The sequence below is a fragment of the Equus caballus genome, chromosome 8 (genome assembly GCF_041296265.1).
Source record: "Equus caballus isolate H_3958 breed thoroughbred chromosome 8, TB-T2T, whole genome shotgun sequence".
In the NCBI taxonomy this organism is placed as follows: domain Eukaryota; kingdom Metazoa; phylum Chordata; class Mammalia; order Perissodactyla; family Equidae; genus Equus; species Equus caballus.
In genome coordinates, this window is record NC_091691.1 from 71127921 (window position 1) to 71145300 (window position 17380).

Below are 17380 nucleotides of genomic sequence, written 5' to 3' on the forward strand. Positions count from 1 at the left end.
GCCCAAAAATTCATTAGTAGAGCCCACAAAACCCTAAGCCCCCACTTTCTACCCCAATAAAAGAAGAACCTCAAGCCCACCTACATGATTTCTCTACCTGTGACCTCACCGTGTGGCCGCAGACGTGCCATGTGCTTTTCAGCACCTGTAAGTAATAGATCTTGTGTTTTTTCCCCCAAAGTTTCCTGATGGTTATTGCTGAGGGCATCTTGCAATCATAACAAGAACCACAAGTGGTGGTCCAGCCACAACATTGGTTATCAATAGGCTGAGACTGGCACAAAACAGTGAAAGAACACAATTCTATGACAATTCTAAGACCAAACCCACAGGACAATTTAGAAAAACATCAAACTTACCTTCAGAATCTACCATTCTTTTGCACAGCCTTCCTCTTTTTATTTGCTATCTTCCGCTCACGTTTAGGAACCCAGGTACTCCTTTCCAAGTAATCAGATTGATTTACACTCATTCACCTCAGTTCTTAACATCTTAATGTATTATGTCTCTTAAGTATCTTAAGGAATGTTAAGTAATATGTCTGAATAGTCTAAAGTGGACATTTGCGAGGGGTAACGTTGAATCCTAAAGAATGAATGGTAAGAACGAAAGCATTTCCAGCTAGACATCCATTTAATAGAAGGCAATATTTTTGAACCTTTCATACCATGTTGTTTGGAAAGTAATCTCTTTCACCTGCAGGAAAGATGGGTCTCAATGAGTCTGCAAGAAGTTACTGAGGAAACATGGCAGGAGAAGAGGTCCCAAGTCAGTTCATCTTTACAAATACTCTGGCAACATATGTCTTAGTATGATTCCTTTTACAGCTTTTGGAGACTTAATCAAGTTGAAAATTCTGCTTTTTCTGCTAATGACATATTTCATACTTAGGTGCATGCCAAGCACCCAGGATTGTTCATGTGTGTATTAATATGCATGAATGAAGACAGAGTTGCATCAATATACCAATAAAGTAGGTTCCCTTCCATGAAAAAAATATTTGAGGTTTTAATTACTCCAAAATAAAACCTTCTTCCAAGTTTTGTTAAAAATATACAACATTTTTCATACAGATGGTATTGTCTACTTGTCCCCTCTACCTCATCTGGTCTCTCCATCATTTATGCCATGTTCCCATCATGAATGGTTTGGAATTTCCCTAACTCAAAATGCTTTTTCTCTCTTTTATGTGTTATTTGGCTCTGTCCTACCTTAACCCTAAACTCTCTCTGAAATGCTCTCTCCTTCCAGCCCTATGATTTTTTCCATCCCCCAATTGCCTCCATTGCTAAGATGCAAAAGTCAACTTCTGAAGATCACTAAACTCACAAATCAAAAATGAATATGTTTCCTATCTTCTCTGTGGGTTTTTTGTGGGGATTAAATACTAAAATGAATATAACATGATGACGTAAAATAGAACTGTAAGCTTCAAGAAGCAATCGAACTATTAACAGATTTCAATACCTATTTTAAAGGACTTGAAGTTTAATTTACTAGATTTTCTTTTTGCCTCTTTGGATCAAAAGAAATTCAATACCCATTTTCTGAAAACCCATCTCCACACAGAATTAATCACTCTTGCCACTATCCTTCTATGCAACCGGAACATTTTACTATGGTGGAATTATTATCAACCCTTTTTTGGAGAGGAAGAAACTGAGACACAGAAATGTTTAACAGCAAAGAGTCATCAAACAACTAGTAAGAGATGAAGCCAAGATTCAAAACAAGAGAGATGAAACATGAAACTCATGGTCTTTTTAATCCATTAAGATATAGAGACAACAAAAGTATATTATATGAAAGAGAAGTTGACCTAATAAAGTAATTTAATCAATTTGTGTTCTACCAACATAAAATCAAACCTATGGAATTTTGCTTACCAGATGCTAAATAGAAATGTTCCCTTTAGACAGAGAAAATTCCTCCTAGTACATAGGTTATCAAGTTCATGTTAAACGATGATTTGATCTCATAATCCACCTCAACATGATTTTCCACATAGTCATGACCACTGGAATGGTGTTGGTATTTAAGATGACATTGAGCTGGTACCTCTGTATTGAACTCTCAAACATGAATGTTCAGAGAAGTGGACAGTTCTTAAAAACTTTTAGTGGAAAACTTAGACATATTTAGTCTCAAGTTCTACCACTGCTAAAGAAAAAATTATTCCGACACATCTTAAACATGGCAAATAAGATTTTATTCAAGACTTGCAATAGAGGAGAGAGATTGAATTCAATTCAGAATACAGCAAAGACAACTGGGGATTAATAATCAATGATCAGAGTGAGGGATCAGTGCATGGAAAATTACTAAGAGGAACTTGATTAGATACCAAGGGTAGGGACATTCTTGGTAAACAGGCTTAACAGAATTCTTGCTAATGACAGGCCAAGGATTTAGATATCAAGGGTGGGCTGTGAAGAACTTGATCAGGTATAAGGGGTGGAGGATTCTTAATAAGCTGACTTAGCAAAATTTTTTGCTAAAACTGGGTTTGGTAGGAGGGCTGGCCCCATGGCCGAGTGATTAAGTTCCCACACTCGGCTTCAGTGGCCCAGGGTTTTGCGAGTTCGGATCCTGGGCACCAACATGGCACCGCTTATTAGGCCACATTGAGGCGGCATCCCACATGCCACAACTAGGAGGACCCACAACTAGAAAATATACAACTATGTGCTAGGGGGCTTTCAGGAGAAAGAAAAAAAGAAGAAGATTGGCAACAGATGTTAGCTCAGGTGCCAATCTTTAAAAAGAACAAAACAAAAAGCTGGGTTTGGCAGGCCAAGCCTGATGCCTAGAGAACAAAAGTGCTCAGAAGAATCTGACTAAAGTTTGGTCAAGGAGGGAGTCTTTGTCACCACTTACTTGTTATATGATCTGTGTTAAAAAAAAAAAAAAAAAAACAACCTGGAGAATGAATTCAAACATTATTTTCCAGTATTTCCAGTATTTGCTATATGTCTGAAGTTATCGCAGGAATTGGGGGTGAGAGAAGAAACACAAGATTCTGTGCCAGCTAGAAGCAGGTCAGTGTGGTGCTGTACACACAACAGGGACTTTGTGTTCAGATGGCTCTAGGTTCCATCCCCTCTCTGCCGCTGTGTGGTTTTAAATGAGATAAAATTGTGAGATTTATCTCTACCATCAGTAGAACTGGAGGAACATTGCCTACATCTTGGGTTGTGCTGCACATTAGTTGAGACAATATAAATTAGAAAATGCATTGTATTGTTATGTTTTAAATTTCAATTCAATAAATGTTTGAGTTACCTACTACCATGAACAGATACTGGGGATACGGCAATGCATATCACAGAAAGATTCCCCATTGAGATGAAATATAACCTTTACACAAGTAATTCCAATCATAAAGTGGTGACTGTTAGTACCAGAGGTAACACAGCAGCAGTGACATTAGCATCATCAGTATTATCTATGACCTGGGTCAAGGGATCTATTTGAGGTTGAGAACTGGACCTATTTTGCATCCAAAGGCTATGTGTCTTTATGCGTTCTCCACTGAATAAATCACCTATGAATGTAGCAGAGCCTGAGGCAACCTTTTCAGTGTGCTCCTGCCCTCTCTCCTTGAGGCACAAGGACATCAGAGGTGCAGGCCTGGACATCTACTTGTTGGCTGTGATTTCCCAACTGCTATCCACATTACTTCACACAGCCTAGCCTAGTAGGTCGTTCAGTGTTTCTATGCTCTTAAAATCTTTTACTTTGATGAACTTTGACATCTCATTAGGTCATATTTCAGTGTGGTATACAACCTCAATGTTAACATTTTGGATCACCCACAGTAAATTTTAAGTCAAATTTATATCCTAGTTGCTTTTAAATTATCGTTCCTTGACCTCAGATGATATTCTATTAAGGAAAACAAAATCACTTTATTGCTAGCTTAATACTAGAAATTGGGAATGTAAGTCTAATTCTAAGAAACAAACAATACAACATATTTCACCCAAAACTAATTTGAAAAGTTTAAGGGTCTCGATTATGGATATATGGCCTTTTTTACATAATGGACTATATCTGAATGATAAAAAATTTCTTTTATATCTTTGGAGTAACTGTTTTTTCTACTACTATTCCTGAACAATAGTAGTTTTCACAAGGCTTTCCCTATAACCGTCAACTGAATTTGGTTCACATCTGACATTTATGGTGGTTCAAACTTTCATTAAATAAATACTCATTGAGCTTACTATATGCAAAACCCTGACTTAGCTATTGTGGAAATGTAAAGATCAACAAAACACACATTACCTTTTTATGAGGGCGTTATCTTATAACGAGGGAGAGTAAACACATGTTCCCAAATAACCAAATGATGCATTTATAATTGATGCTATGAGGGACAAGTATACAGTTTAAAAAAGAGAGAGAACTATCTCTATATGCAACCCAGGAATGATGTCCAGGATATAGTGTATAACATGCTTTTGTTCATCTAATAAAGAGGGAAATGTGACTATATATACACATTTGCTTATATTAAATAGTAGAAGAATTAAACCAAAACTTTTAAAAGTCATTATGTATGGGAGAGGAAGGAACAGGTTTAGTGTAGAAATAGAAGATGGGTTTCCATTAATACACTTTGTTTTGTAAATTTAACTTTAAAACAATGTAAATGGTTCACACAACTATAAAACAAAATTGAATTTCAAAATCAATTTCTTAAAAATAGAAATGAAACACACACAAAAAAATACTTAAATGAACAAGGAGCTGGTGGTATAATTACACAGGAACCATCTTGTGTGACTTTAAAAAGTAGTCATCTAACGATACATTCCTGGGGAGATACACATTAAGAAGAAAAAGAACTACTCACAAAGTATATTAAATATTATTAATTTTCAGAAATCATATTGCTGGTAGTAATGTTAGTATTGTTATTCCTCTTTTTGGTTTGGTTATAACTGCCTTCTACTTATTCTTTTTTTCCCTTAACAGCTTTATTGAGGTATACTTTATATACAGTAAACTGCACACATTTAAAGAGTATGCTTTGATAAATTTTGATAAGTGTATACACCATGAAACCATCTTTACAATCAAGAGAATAAACACATTCACCATCCCAAATATGTCCTCTGGCTCCTTTCAAATCTCTCTCACACCTCTGTCTACAGCCTCTTCCAATCCCCAGCAAATACTGAGCTGCTTTTTATCACTACAGGTTTGTTTGCATTTTCCAACATTTTCTATAAATGAAATCAAATGTCATGCACTCTGCATTTTGCGAGGAATATCTGGTTTCCTTCACTCAGCATAATTATTCTAAGATTCATATTTGTTGTTGCCTGTACCAATAGTTCATTCATTTTTATTGTTGAGTAGTATTCCATTGTGTGGCTATAACACAATTTATTTATCCAGTCACCTGTTGATGAACATTTGGGTTGATTCCAGTTTTGGCTATCACAAATAATGCTGCTATGAAAATTCATGTACAAGTCTTTGTATAAACACATGCTTTCATCATTTTAGGTAAATACCTAGGAGTGGAATGAATATAGTGGGTGTCTGTTTAACTTTCTAGGAAACTGATTACTTGTTCCCCAATGCAGAAGCACATTTCACATTCCCACCAGCAGTGTAGGAGGCATCTAGTTCCTCTAAATCCTCACCAACATGTGGTATGTTTAAACTTTTTAATTTCAGCCATTCTAACAGGTATGCAGTGGTATCTCACTGTGGTTTTAGTTAGCATTTCCCTAATGACTAATTCTCTTGGAATCTCCTTAGTGTCTCTGGTTTCTTTTGGCAGGCAGGCATCCTTAGAATATATTTGAGCAGTTAAATGTAATGATCAACTCTTTTAACATACCTGTGCACACTCAATACCATTAATATGATTTGAAACAAAACTACAATGGCAGCACATTCTAGATGCATTCCATGTACAAGGTTGTTTTTCCGAGTGTGATAACACAAAATACCTGCACATAGACTGATGCTATAAAAAATGGCCAGTCCTCCCAGTGATGAATCCCATTGTTCCCATTTTCCTTAGCTGATGTCTGATGGGAGCATTGCAGATATCTTGGATTTTTTCCCTGCTTTTTAAGAAGGAATAAGGCTTCCATTCCCACATCATTTTACTAACTAAATCTATCCAGTGCGAGGATGTGGGGAAATGAAAAAGAAAAGAAAAGGCAGTAATACAAAATAGGTAATAAAAGAGATAAGATGAGAAATAAGATTGTAAAAGACAAAAATAAGAAAAGCTATGGAAAGTAATGAAAAAGTAAATAAAATATGGAAAAGTGAATACAATGTAGAATGACGTCAAAGAATATGGGCACGAGCCTCTTTAAGAATCTTACAGAGTCAGATGATGAGCATCCGTCGAGGAGAGTGGTATGGCTTAGAGGGGGAGTGCAGGATGCAATGAAATCCCTTCACTTACTGCCCATGTGAACTTGAGTCAACTGCCCAAGCTCCTTGAGTTTCAGGTTCTGCTTCTGTGTAACAGGGATAATAATATTTGTCCCAGATGATTGTTATGAGGATTAAACAAAATAAAATAAGACATATGGAAGATGTTGGTTCTGAGTCACTAAAGTTCTCTAATCTATGCCAGGAGAGTTATGAGGGAAACCTGAGTTTAGATAGAAATAAGAGAAGCCTTACTACAGAGTCCATTGGCAGAAAGTTTGCATTGAAATGGTTTGGGCAAAAGCAGCAATTTATTCATGTCTTACAAATAGGGTCTTACAAACATCATACAGAGCTGGCACGAAAGAACAGACACCACCTCATACACCATGCTTCCTTCCAAGTCACTTCTATTGAGTTACGACATGAGAACAAGTCAGTTACCGAGTTACACAGTTCTTCAAACAGGAATACCTCCCCATTAGGGTGGTTAGGTTGGTTAATCAGACAAACAACTAATTTACATGTTTCATACAGTGCAGGATTGGTAACAGAGTTCAAGATATTCACATTGATATTGTAATGCATTATAAAACGGTACAATTTTCACCAGTTGATGGGATTACGCATGTCCCTGCCTGTTTCAACTCCTTTCTAGTTTTGCTTCTTTCTTTTCTTAAAAGCAGTTGCAAATAGTTTTACTCAACTTTTCACACTCAAAAACACTGTAAGTTTTAAAAACTAACAACTATTTACAAATGATTCCTTGTAATTTTAAAAGTAGTTCTTGTTGGTTTTGCTGTTCCACTTTAAAAAAAAAAATCACCCTTCTCCCACAACCATACTTCACTTGGTACCACCATTAACATTTGGCTGTTGTAAAGGATACTTAGAGTTGACTTCTCACAATGTTTTAGAGCTCCAAAATATATTATATTCCATGGCCCACGATACCAAATATACATACACAAAAAGGCCATTTGACTTCCCCAAACCTCACACTGACTACAATTCATTTCACGTTGCTTTCACAGAAATGCTAAGTGGACCAAGATGCTGTGAGGTGAACTTGTGGTAGAATGATGACAATGATTGGAGAATATTCGTTTTTAATCCCAAAGTCATCTTAAAGCACAAAAAAGAGGTTGGTTTCCATTTTTGTACATATAGAATGTAAAACATTTTTTTTACATTAGGCATAGTCATAAAAAGCATGTATAAGTTGTTTTGAAAATGCATTGTCATAGAATTTACAAACACTGTGATATCAAACACATTCTCAAAAACTGCTAAAGTACCGACACAAAACCTGACTCAAAATGTAAGTTTTTCAGTAGACTTCATTTCTAACTTGCATATTTAATAGTTCAGCTGTACCCGAGTTTCACTCATACGTCTCTAAAAACTCACGTGTTGTAGCGTTACCTCAAGTTAATTCTTTCCAAATGATCACAGGGCTCTGCTTCACTCTATCACATTTTTAATGAATTTCAGAGTCCTGACGCTTTAAAATGGTACAGAACACAAGTCTATAAACTGTTCCACAGACAACAGCTCAAGATAAATTAACCTAGAAAAGCTAGTGAAACATACTTTGTTGTGCTAATTTGACAGCCTAAATATATTTTGTGTGAACATATGTAAATTATATTAGGCTTGCTGTATAACTATTTTTTTAGTCTTATTACTGAATTTGTTGGTTTAAGTAAATGCTTTCTATTTGGCAGTGGTTAAAACTTCGGTCTTTTTTGTTTGTTTGTTTCTTTTCAAATAGTAGCTTAGTACTTTCTGGGGGAAAACAAGCTAAATGAAGACTTAGTTATCCATGCCCTCTCTGTGTACAAGGAGTAGCCTTGATCATACACATGTATACTATACATATCTCCTATAAGCAAACCGCATTTCTAATTGGACTTCTAGCTGAAGTTTATTTCTTTACCCACTAGCTAATTCAACAACTTTCACAAAGGTAAATAGGGCCTTTTTAGACCACACTGACACTTGTGACAGGCAATGAATAATTCAAGGCCATGGTTCTTATGTGAGATATTTTATAACACTTTGACTCACATACAACCTTAGGGGGGAGAAAAATCATATTTCAGTCACAGTGTTCTCAACTCAGCCCTTTGATAAAAAGGTTTCTCAGCTTGTTTACTGTCCTTTGGAAACAAACCTGTTAGTCCTCTTGTGATAAAATTGTATCAAATAATTACAAACCAAAGAGAAATGACCATATACTTTTATATGCAGGACAATCATTTGTACATTATGTAATTAATCAAAACAAAGTAGAGAACACTTCTTTAATATCTTTGGATTTAAAGAAAAATACATTTTCCCATTTGAAGAAAAATGGATGAATTTTCATAAAAGAAGGTATGCTTTTCATTCCTAAATCCTAACAATCACATTGACTTCCAGTGACTTGTTCTGAGATCATCATCACATAAACCACATCCATAACCTGGGATTACAGGGCAGTATTCATAAAATGCTTGATTACTCTTATTTATATCACTGGTAACCTGCAGGGAAAATTGAATATCTTATGAAAATTCACCAACTTTTCTAATAAAGGGGGAAATTATCATGATACACATTTACAGTTACTTTCTGGTCTGCTAATTCAACCCATTTCTAACAAATAAAGGTAGCTTGCTGTCACAAGCTTGCAATCACATATTGGAAAGAAAGAAAATTGCTCCCCGCCAAGTAAAAATCATTAAGTTCCAACTCATGGATAGGATGCTAACCATCACAGAGCATGTGCCACTTGGCGATTTGTCTCCTGGGATAGTCACAGATCTCCTTCCAGTGCTCTCCACCGGTTCCTTCTGCTGCTGCTCCCAGGACCAACCGCCCGATCACCTCATTTCGGGATCCTCTTTCGGAATCCAAAACCAGAAACTCAACACTTATCTCTTCAAGACCCTCGCAAGGAATATCAAACACAAACAGTTCATTGAAGACTGCATTGGGGGTGCATTTCTTCACATGAGTCTTCTTTTTGGAGATTCTCTTTCTGGCATGGTACAGGTTCACTTTAACATAGGGATCTGTGATGGTAAACAACAGACATTACAAGGACGGAAGCTGACTGAAGAGCTGATCTCAAGATAATGGTGCCCTTAGAGATTACTGCATCCCAGTAAAGTGTGATTACAGTGAAAATAAGTCAGAAAAAAGTGAAAATGTAGATAAAGCTTGGCTTCTCTATTGTCAACAAATTGAAAATAAGTAAGAACATGCAATGCAAGAAAAAACAGTTGTTCACGAGAGGATGGGAAAGGAGCTATCATGGCAGGAGGAAGAGATAATATAAAGGGGAAGAAAATAGAATGTTCTAATGACACATGCTGATTACTAATAACTCATTCTAGAGAATGGGATAGAAGGACAAAACATTAGACAATATCTAGCCTTACTAAGTTGCATGACTTTGGATGGTCTCTCTACCTCTCAGAGCTTGAGCTGTTTTTTTCTGTTGAACAGGCATTTAGAATCACAGTAGTAACCTCCTTTTTGGCTTTACCTTTTCTGTGCTTCTTTAGTGATCTGCTGGGTTTGCTTCCTGTTTCCCAGTGTTGACCTTCCCTATGTCACCTACAGTGTGTGGATTTTAGGATCATGCTACTTTATCACAGATTTAATTACATTATTTTTTCTGGTTGCAGCATATAAGGTAATTTTAGCTTCCTAATCTAAACCTTTAAGACCATGTATTCAATGTCCATTATCAACTGACAATAATAATATAACTGGATGATATTTAATGAAGTATGCCTTTCTAATCCTCACGGTCTCTGTCAACATAAGTAGTACGTTCAGTTTGTATAGAGTTTAAGAAACATACTCAAGGTTTCTATGCTAAGAAATGGAAAGGTTAGGATTTCAACTAAGATTATTTTAACCCATAGGTCATGCGTTCTTTCTCATCTTGCTATACAACAAGGTACTATTTTCTTTACAAAATTAGTAACAAAACTAAAAGCTAATTCTTAAAGCAGATACATAAGGAATTAAAGGAAACATAATCAAAGTGTAAGGGTAGGCAGGCTCATTTAAAATACTAAAATTAAGAACTCTTCTCCCAAAACTTAACTTGATTTCTGTTGCTGTGTTTTTGGCAATGGCCTCTCACTTCTGCATTTATCACTGCTTTCTGCTTCAACTCCATCCAATCAGACACCTACCATGTACTAGTTTTGGCTTAGATCTTAGACCTACGTAGTTTTCTTCTTCTTGCTAATGACACTGGCTCACACTAGTATTTTATAAAATGAGGAACAGAAAAACAATCTCATCATTTGTGATTGTGGTTAAAAGGTAAATGAAAATCCTGATTATGTTAGCTGTTAACTATTTTGCCCAATGTATTACTTGTACACTGAGCCTGAATTTCTCAGAAGCATTCTTACCTGAAAGTCCAGACACGTCAGATTTCGGCAGATGTCGAGCTTTCAAAACAACCACAGTGAGAGTATTGGTGGTGGACTGATAGCAGAGAGAGATCAGTAACTCACCCCGTCCTGAAGACTTCTAAACAAAGAAAGAGGTGCTATAAGTATTTTTATTAATTTTTACTTTCAAAACTTGATCTTGATATAACATTTTAAATCAATATAATAACATTGTTATTTTAATGTAGTTTTCCTACTTATTGTTATTTTAATATGCTAAGGAATCCAAGCGTAACTACAAGCTTTTGGGCAGTATCATCGCCTCCTGAAACAACTGCCTGCCATCTTGTGGTCTTTTAAGGTACTACAGAAGGTTAAAATTTGCAGTGAGTTAGCCACACCCACTACTAGAAATGTTTAAAAGGATATTTAGAGTACAGCCTACACAGAGGTATCTTTTAGCTTTTGCTTTTTAATTAATTCTCTACTTTTTGAAGTTATGAATAGTAATAAAAGTTGTCTAATCATTTGAATGGATCTGTGTAGGTAAAAATGACTCGTGGTAAGTTTCATTTGAATTCAAATTCTTTAGCCCTGACATTACTGGAATTTGAGTTCAGACCAACTGAAATTTATTCTGACCTTCACCATTCTCCTGGCCCAGAGGGCTAATGGAGTTAAAATTTTCTGCTCCCAGCCCCTACCCAAGGTCCTCATTTAATCCAAGAAATGAATAAAATATTGGAGAGAATTGACTCAATTTTTAACTCTTTTTTTGGACAGGATCACAGGATCTTTCTTCGTATGCTACTTAGATTTTACTGTATTTATACTTTGAAGACGTTAGATAAGATGACCAAGAACTCTAAGTACAAGTTTTAACTGAAAGTAACAAAATATAAACTTGGGGTTTGATAATAACTGAGAATGATGGCTGGCCAGAGCTCCTAAAACTTCAATATATATTTTTACAAAAGCTTACATGGGGTAACTGAACGAATAAGTACTCTAAGAAGAATGAGAGTGGGAACAGATCTTTATTCCCACTGTGCCACACTAAGCAGCAGGGTATCTCAAACAAGCTACTTAATGTATCCAGAGTGTGACTTTCGTTAACTTCAACAGAGACAAAGGTGAGTATGTGGTCAAAATGAAATTCATGGTATTCTATAAAATTACGCCTTATAGACAAAGCTATTCTGAAATAGTAACATTGGAATCAATTGAGTTCTGTATTTACAGTGAAAATAGGATTAAATTTGATTAATTGATGTCTTGTCATTTTCTAGTAATCCCAGAATTACATCAGTAGTTTAACTACAAAGGCAGAGTAACTCACTTCCTATTATACAACATAAACATGGACATTTATAATTCAAAATGATGTGATGTCTCTTCCTTGAAAAGCAATTCTATGAAAAGTCAATACAACTTCCAAATCCTCAGGATGAATTGATTTAATTTTCAATTTCAATTTCAATTTCAAATTCAGTTATGCTGACTTTGAAACGTCTTTGTTAACTTGCTTATGAATAAGAAATATTTGCCTGCATTTTAGTTTAAGTGACAGGTATTCAAAATGCTTACAATAGAAATCAACAAAAATATTTATATAAATGATATTTAAGTATCCGTAAAGGATGCCTATGTGTTTTATATTATTAAAATACTTTAAGCATTTCGGTTGTGAGATTAATCTTCTTTAGTATACTCTATTCCCTTGCTCCCTATTTAATTATGATAAATAATAATTAAATATGGTAAAGATGATATATACAAAATTTATCATTTTAATGGAAACCCCCTAGAAACAAAAAAGCTGCATAAAAGATTGTTTGTAATTACTTTAAGCACTAATAAAGAATTACCCTAACATTTCTCTTGATAATCTCTCTGTTCATTAACGTCTTTCCATCAGTTAATTCAATGCCTGCAAGAGGAATAAGGACTTCTCCAATGATATCATCTCTTGAAAACCTGTCAAAACTCAAGATCGTGAAGTGCAAGGCCAGCTCTTGGATCTGGGTGTAGGGGATCCCATAGAATGTAAAGGTCTCATCAAAAAGTGGGTCCAAGGTCTTTCTCAGAACTCTGGTTTTCACTTTATGCTTCTTCTCTGGGAGGATGGTCATTTTGATATACGGGTCAGAGGTCATTGACTGCTCATCCATGGCTGGCAAGCCACGGGCTTCCTTGATATTAACCACAAATGCTTTCTTCTCAAAGTTGTACTCTAAGGAGAAAAAGAGGGTTCCCAGTTTCTCTTGTTTCTCTTCTGAAGTAAGGGAAGTGCTAGACTTTAAGCTATCAGGGGAAATTGACTCCTTTTCCCCTTCTGAAAAGAGCTTTGGGGTTGCATTCTCCAGATCAGAAGGGCTGCTAGCTTTGACATTTGTTTTGGGAAAATTGCCATTGAGATCTCTCTTCTCAAGGTCGAGATGCAATGAATTCTTTGGCACAGCTGGTTTATTCTTTACTTCATTTTTGTCATCTGCTCCAAACTTCTTTTTGCTATTTAGGTTTTCAGGGTAAATATCAACTCCCTTTAGCACATGCACAAACTTATATGGAGGAGTCTTGTTAGACTTAGATGATTTTCTCTGACAGCAGATCCATGCAAACAGAGAGACCGTGAAGACCAGGCCAAATGCACTGAAGATCCCCACCACTGTGGGGATTTCATCTGAAAAATTAAATGACCAATAACACACATTAAAAGAGCAGAGTTGGAGATATGAACCTATCTGAAAAGCGTACTAGAGCTGGCAATTGTTGTAGGTTGTACAGATTGAATTACTTTCTGACTATTCTGGGTATAAGTTATGTACACATTTCGCATCATTTTCAGGAATAAACACATCCCCTGTGTGACACACAGAAACAAAAATACAGTATGCTAGAAACGTCTTTATTTCAGTAGTTTTTCATAAATAAAATGAAAAGATGAAACTGGGCCCGGACCAGGGATGGGGGGGGTGCCAAATGACCCTGACCTACCTTTGTTTTCTCCGATAACAAAAGTCAACTACAGCTTGATAGATCAGTACTAATTTCATTATGTTTTCATTGACATTTTGAGGCTTTCCAGAAGCATCAATTCTTACTGACTATAAACCTCTAAATACACATTCTTCAAATACTGAGAGATTCTGTATTCTTGGTAGTTCTTTACCCAAGATTCAAGCAGAAAATATCTAGGGACTCAGTGGTTCACTTAATTTTAAGAAATAGTGGAACATTATCTGCCATTGTCACAAACACTAGTAATTTCCACCCAAATTATGAAACAGCAGTAAAAGAAATGTACATGTATTAGGGAAAAAGGAACAAAAAAAGATGAACAACAGGATATTAACATTATATAACTTATAACACTGCAAACTCCTTGTATACCAGCCTGAAACTCCTCAAACACTGAATTATCTAAGGTACAAATTAATTACACCTAAATAGGATAAAAACCAAACAATGGTTATAAATGAATCATCATTCCTTCACATGTAATGAGAAGAGTAAGTAAGTATAGATAATTTAGAGTTCAGTTTTTTCCATAACTGATTTTTTCCTAGCACATTTTCACATGGCAAATGGTAATCAAATTGAAATTGGTGTTCTTTCCTTGAATGAGGGCACATTAACTTACTGACATTAGGTAACATTGATTATGCATGAAGCTTACCATGTTCCATATGTAAGCATATTTCTCCAAGAAATGATTAGTAATACTGTAAGTAAAAGCAGTATTTCTATATCTGGACAGCAGTGAATCAACTGAGTCAATGTTTAATATAATCAAAGTAAATATAACTTCTGTAATATTATCTGCATTTGGTTTCATTCCAACCTGTTTTTTTAATGCCAAATAGTGGATAATAAAGTTAAAAGTCATGGTCAGGAAAGGGTTAAGTCTTGTTTAAATAACCCCTGGAAGAAGGATCTTTTGTTACTTCCCTTCCCCATCCCCCCAAATCTTCCGCAAATCTGCCTCATAATTACAAAACTGAACTCAAACAATACAAGATTAAGAAATGGAAATAAGAGCAGAAGTATCTAAGAAGATTTTAAAAAACAGACAGAATAAAACAACAATAAAAAATTCTAAAGTTTCATTATATCAAAAAGCTGAATCACGTAGAGATGAAAAATAAACCTTTGAATTCCCCAAATAGAAAAAGCAGTGATGCTACAGAAAAAGAATAAAACGAGAGCTAAAGATAATCAGCTAAACTTAGTATCAGCTTTTCAGTTTTTTCCTTCTATTCAAGTCTTTGTGAGGGAAAAAAAAATCCACTCTTGGGCTCTCTAATAATCCAAGCCATGGAGCAAAAGCAAAGTCATGAACTAAGGCAATTCTCTAGCCAACGCAAGAAGAACAATAACGGTAACAGAAAGTGATTTTTAAAATAGACTGGTGGCCCAAGCTACAACATATATTTCACTAGCACAGTCTCTGAAAATGCCTCAGTACCAGAAAATTTCTGATTTTCTAATAAGAAATTGGGAATAAGCATCACAACAATATAAACTCAATCACCCAATGGAAGGCTGTGAAAGAAACTCATTCCTGAATATAGTATCACAAAGTGTCTCTATTTAATACTTCTATCAAATGGCAAAAGATTCTCTATAACATGGAAAGACTCACCTACTCCCTATGTATTCTCTACTGATAAGATCTTAAGTTTTTGAGAGTAAAGATCTCAGTCATTTCATTCAATTTAATAACAATTATCATGCATTTGTAGATATCAATTCTTATTCACAAACTTCTATAAAATTCCTTGATTTTTTTTTTTTTTTTGAATACTTGTAAAGTAAGTAAAACTCTGATCTCTTGTCTTTGGAATATAATGGGACCTATAATATTACTTTTTTATTTGAAGAAGTACATCTGATTTTATTTACTCAAAGACAGAAGGAGAGCAATGGTGCCAAAAATCTGGTATAGGAAAAGGGAAATTGAACTGGAAAATAGGAGTCCTAAATCTAGTTTCCAGCAGCTTTTAGCTAACCGTTTGACCTGCAACACTTCCCTCATCTCTCTAGGCTATGGTTACCTCACCTGCGAAATGAAATGGGCTAGGCTAGTTCATTTCCAATACCCCTTTAATCCTAGCAACATAGGATTCTGTATCTTCCGCTAGCAACGTATTTCAAGAACACACAAAAAAACATAGCACAGAAAAACATCCTTATGGTATCTGTAATAACACATACATTCCAACTCTCCAATATATAAGTTGTCTTATACCAAGATCAAACCCTTATGTAATCACAGAAACATTTGGCTTCCGCTAATAAGTTAAACACAGATTTATCTATAAATAAAAATCACCTACAGAATTAATGAAACCAGCAAGCAAACAACAGACCTCCTTTCCTTTGCTCAGCGCGTGCTGCAATTTGCAGAGCTACCTGAACATTTAGGAACTTCTTGGATGTAAAATCGCCCTAGCAGAAGGCAATTTTAAGGAGAAAGATACCAAGGAAGGGAGAAACAACAGAGATAAGTCACGATTGCCCATTTACTGTTCTCATTTTCCTTACAGATTAACTACCTAGGAAATCTGTATTCAACCATCCCGCGGAAAAAAACACAGCCCGCCCCGGAGTATTCAAGGAACAACTGTGGTTATAAGTTGAGTAACTTGCTTACCAAATTCTTCCCGGCTGCTAGTGATCGGAGCCATTTTTTGCTGCGTGTTCTGTCCGAGGTGCTGAACGGAAAACTCCCCTTCTTGGTTCACTTGCCTGGATCTGAAGCGCCGGCTTTCCCGAGTGCTGAAAACAACAGCGCAGAGCCCGGGGGACCTGCGCCTGGAGCGGGGAGGAGGCAAAGAGGGAGGTTCACTCGCCCTCGCACAGTGATTTGCCACCCCTGTTCCTGTTTTGGCTCTTCTGAGAAGCTCGTTTCTGAGAGTCTAGACGTGGCTGAAACCCGAATTGACGCAATCCTGACGCTACAGGGTTGAAATCAGCACCTGCCCCCCCTCCCCTCTTCCCTCCAAGCCTCTCCTCTCCCCTTCCTTTCTTCCTCTCTTCTCTCCTGAGGATTCAACATACACTCATCAATTATTTTAACTGTTGGACTACTGGAGATTAGCTTTTCTATTCTGTGGACGCTCAGAGACACATGGAGATGAGCACAGAAACTCGTCGCTGTCAGTTCCTAATATAAAATCTCCTGATCCTCCAGATCAGTAAAAATGTGTCTGTGAGTTATCAGAATAATGCGATTTACAGAGGCGATTCAAGAGAAGAATAAGAAGAAATTTCTGCATCAAATGACCCATTGTAAAATGCAAGAATATATTTTCTATCTTTCTAAATTTTTCTTTGATGTATTATACCTATGTTAGAAAAAAAATTCTTTGCACATTGATCCATTTGAAATAAGACAACAGTTTTCCCATTATAATTTATTATTTTCTAATAAATCATTAGTTTAAACACTTTGCTGATGTTATTGCTCCATCTGTCTGTTGGCTCCCTTCCCTTTAATATCTGACATTTGACCAGTTAAAGTACTTAGGTACAGATGAGAGTAATCCCTTCTGTATTCAGATTCA

The 17380-nt window shown here is 35.9% G+C and overlaps 1 protein-coding gene across 2 annotated transcripts; it reads right to left on the minus strand.

Moving 5' to 3' along the window:
* Positions 1–6697: 6697 nt before the first annotated feature.
* On the minus strand, positions 6698–16944 carry SYT4 (synaptotagmin 4). Of its 2 annotated transcripts, none has more exons than XM_005612860.4 (4): positions 16468–16944; positions 12680–13494; positions 10830–10950; positions 6698–9467 (listed from the first exon to the last, which is right to left on the minus strand). In XM_005612860.4, exons 1-4 carry the CDS (start codon positions 16499–16501, stop codon positions 9160–9162), a joined length of 1278 nt encoding a protein of 425 aa, XP_005612917.1. In that variant the 5' UTR covers positions 16502–16944; the 3' UTR covers positions 6698–9159. The 2 variants fall into 2 exon arrangements, with proteins under 2 accessions (XP_005612917.1, XP_005612916.1); XM_005612859.4 differs by having other exon boundaries at positions 10830–10947; positions 16468–16928.
* Positions 16945–17380: the final 436 nt, after the last annotated feature.

Excerpts from the sequence above, each read along its gene's own strand:
- SYT4 (XM_005612860.4), bottom strand. The coding sequence starts at position 16,501 with ATGGCTCCGATCACTAGCAGCCGGGAAGAATTTG. Across the intron at positions 13,495-16,467 it reads TAGCAGCCGGGAAGAATTTG|ATGAAATCCCCACAGTGGTG; the intron begins GTAAGCAAGTTA and ends TTAATTTTTCAG. Across the intron at positions 9,468-10,829 it reads TGACGTGTCTGGACTTTCAG|ATCCCTATGTTAAAGTGAAC; the intron begins GTAAGAATGCTT and ends TTACCATCACAG.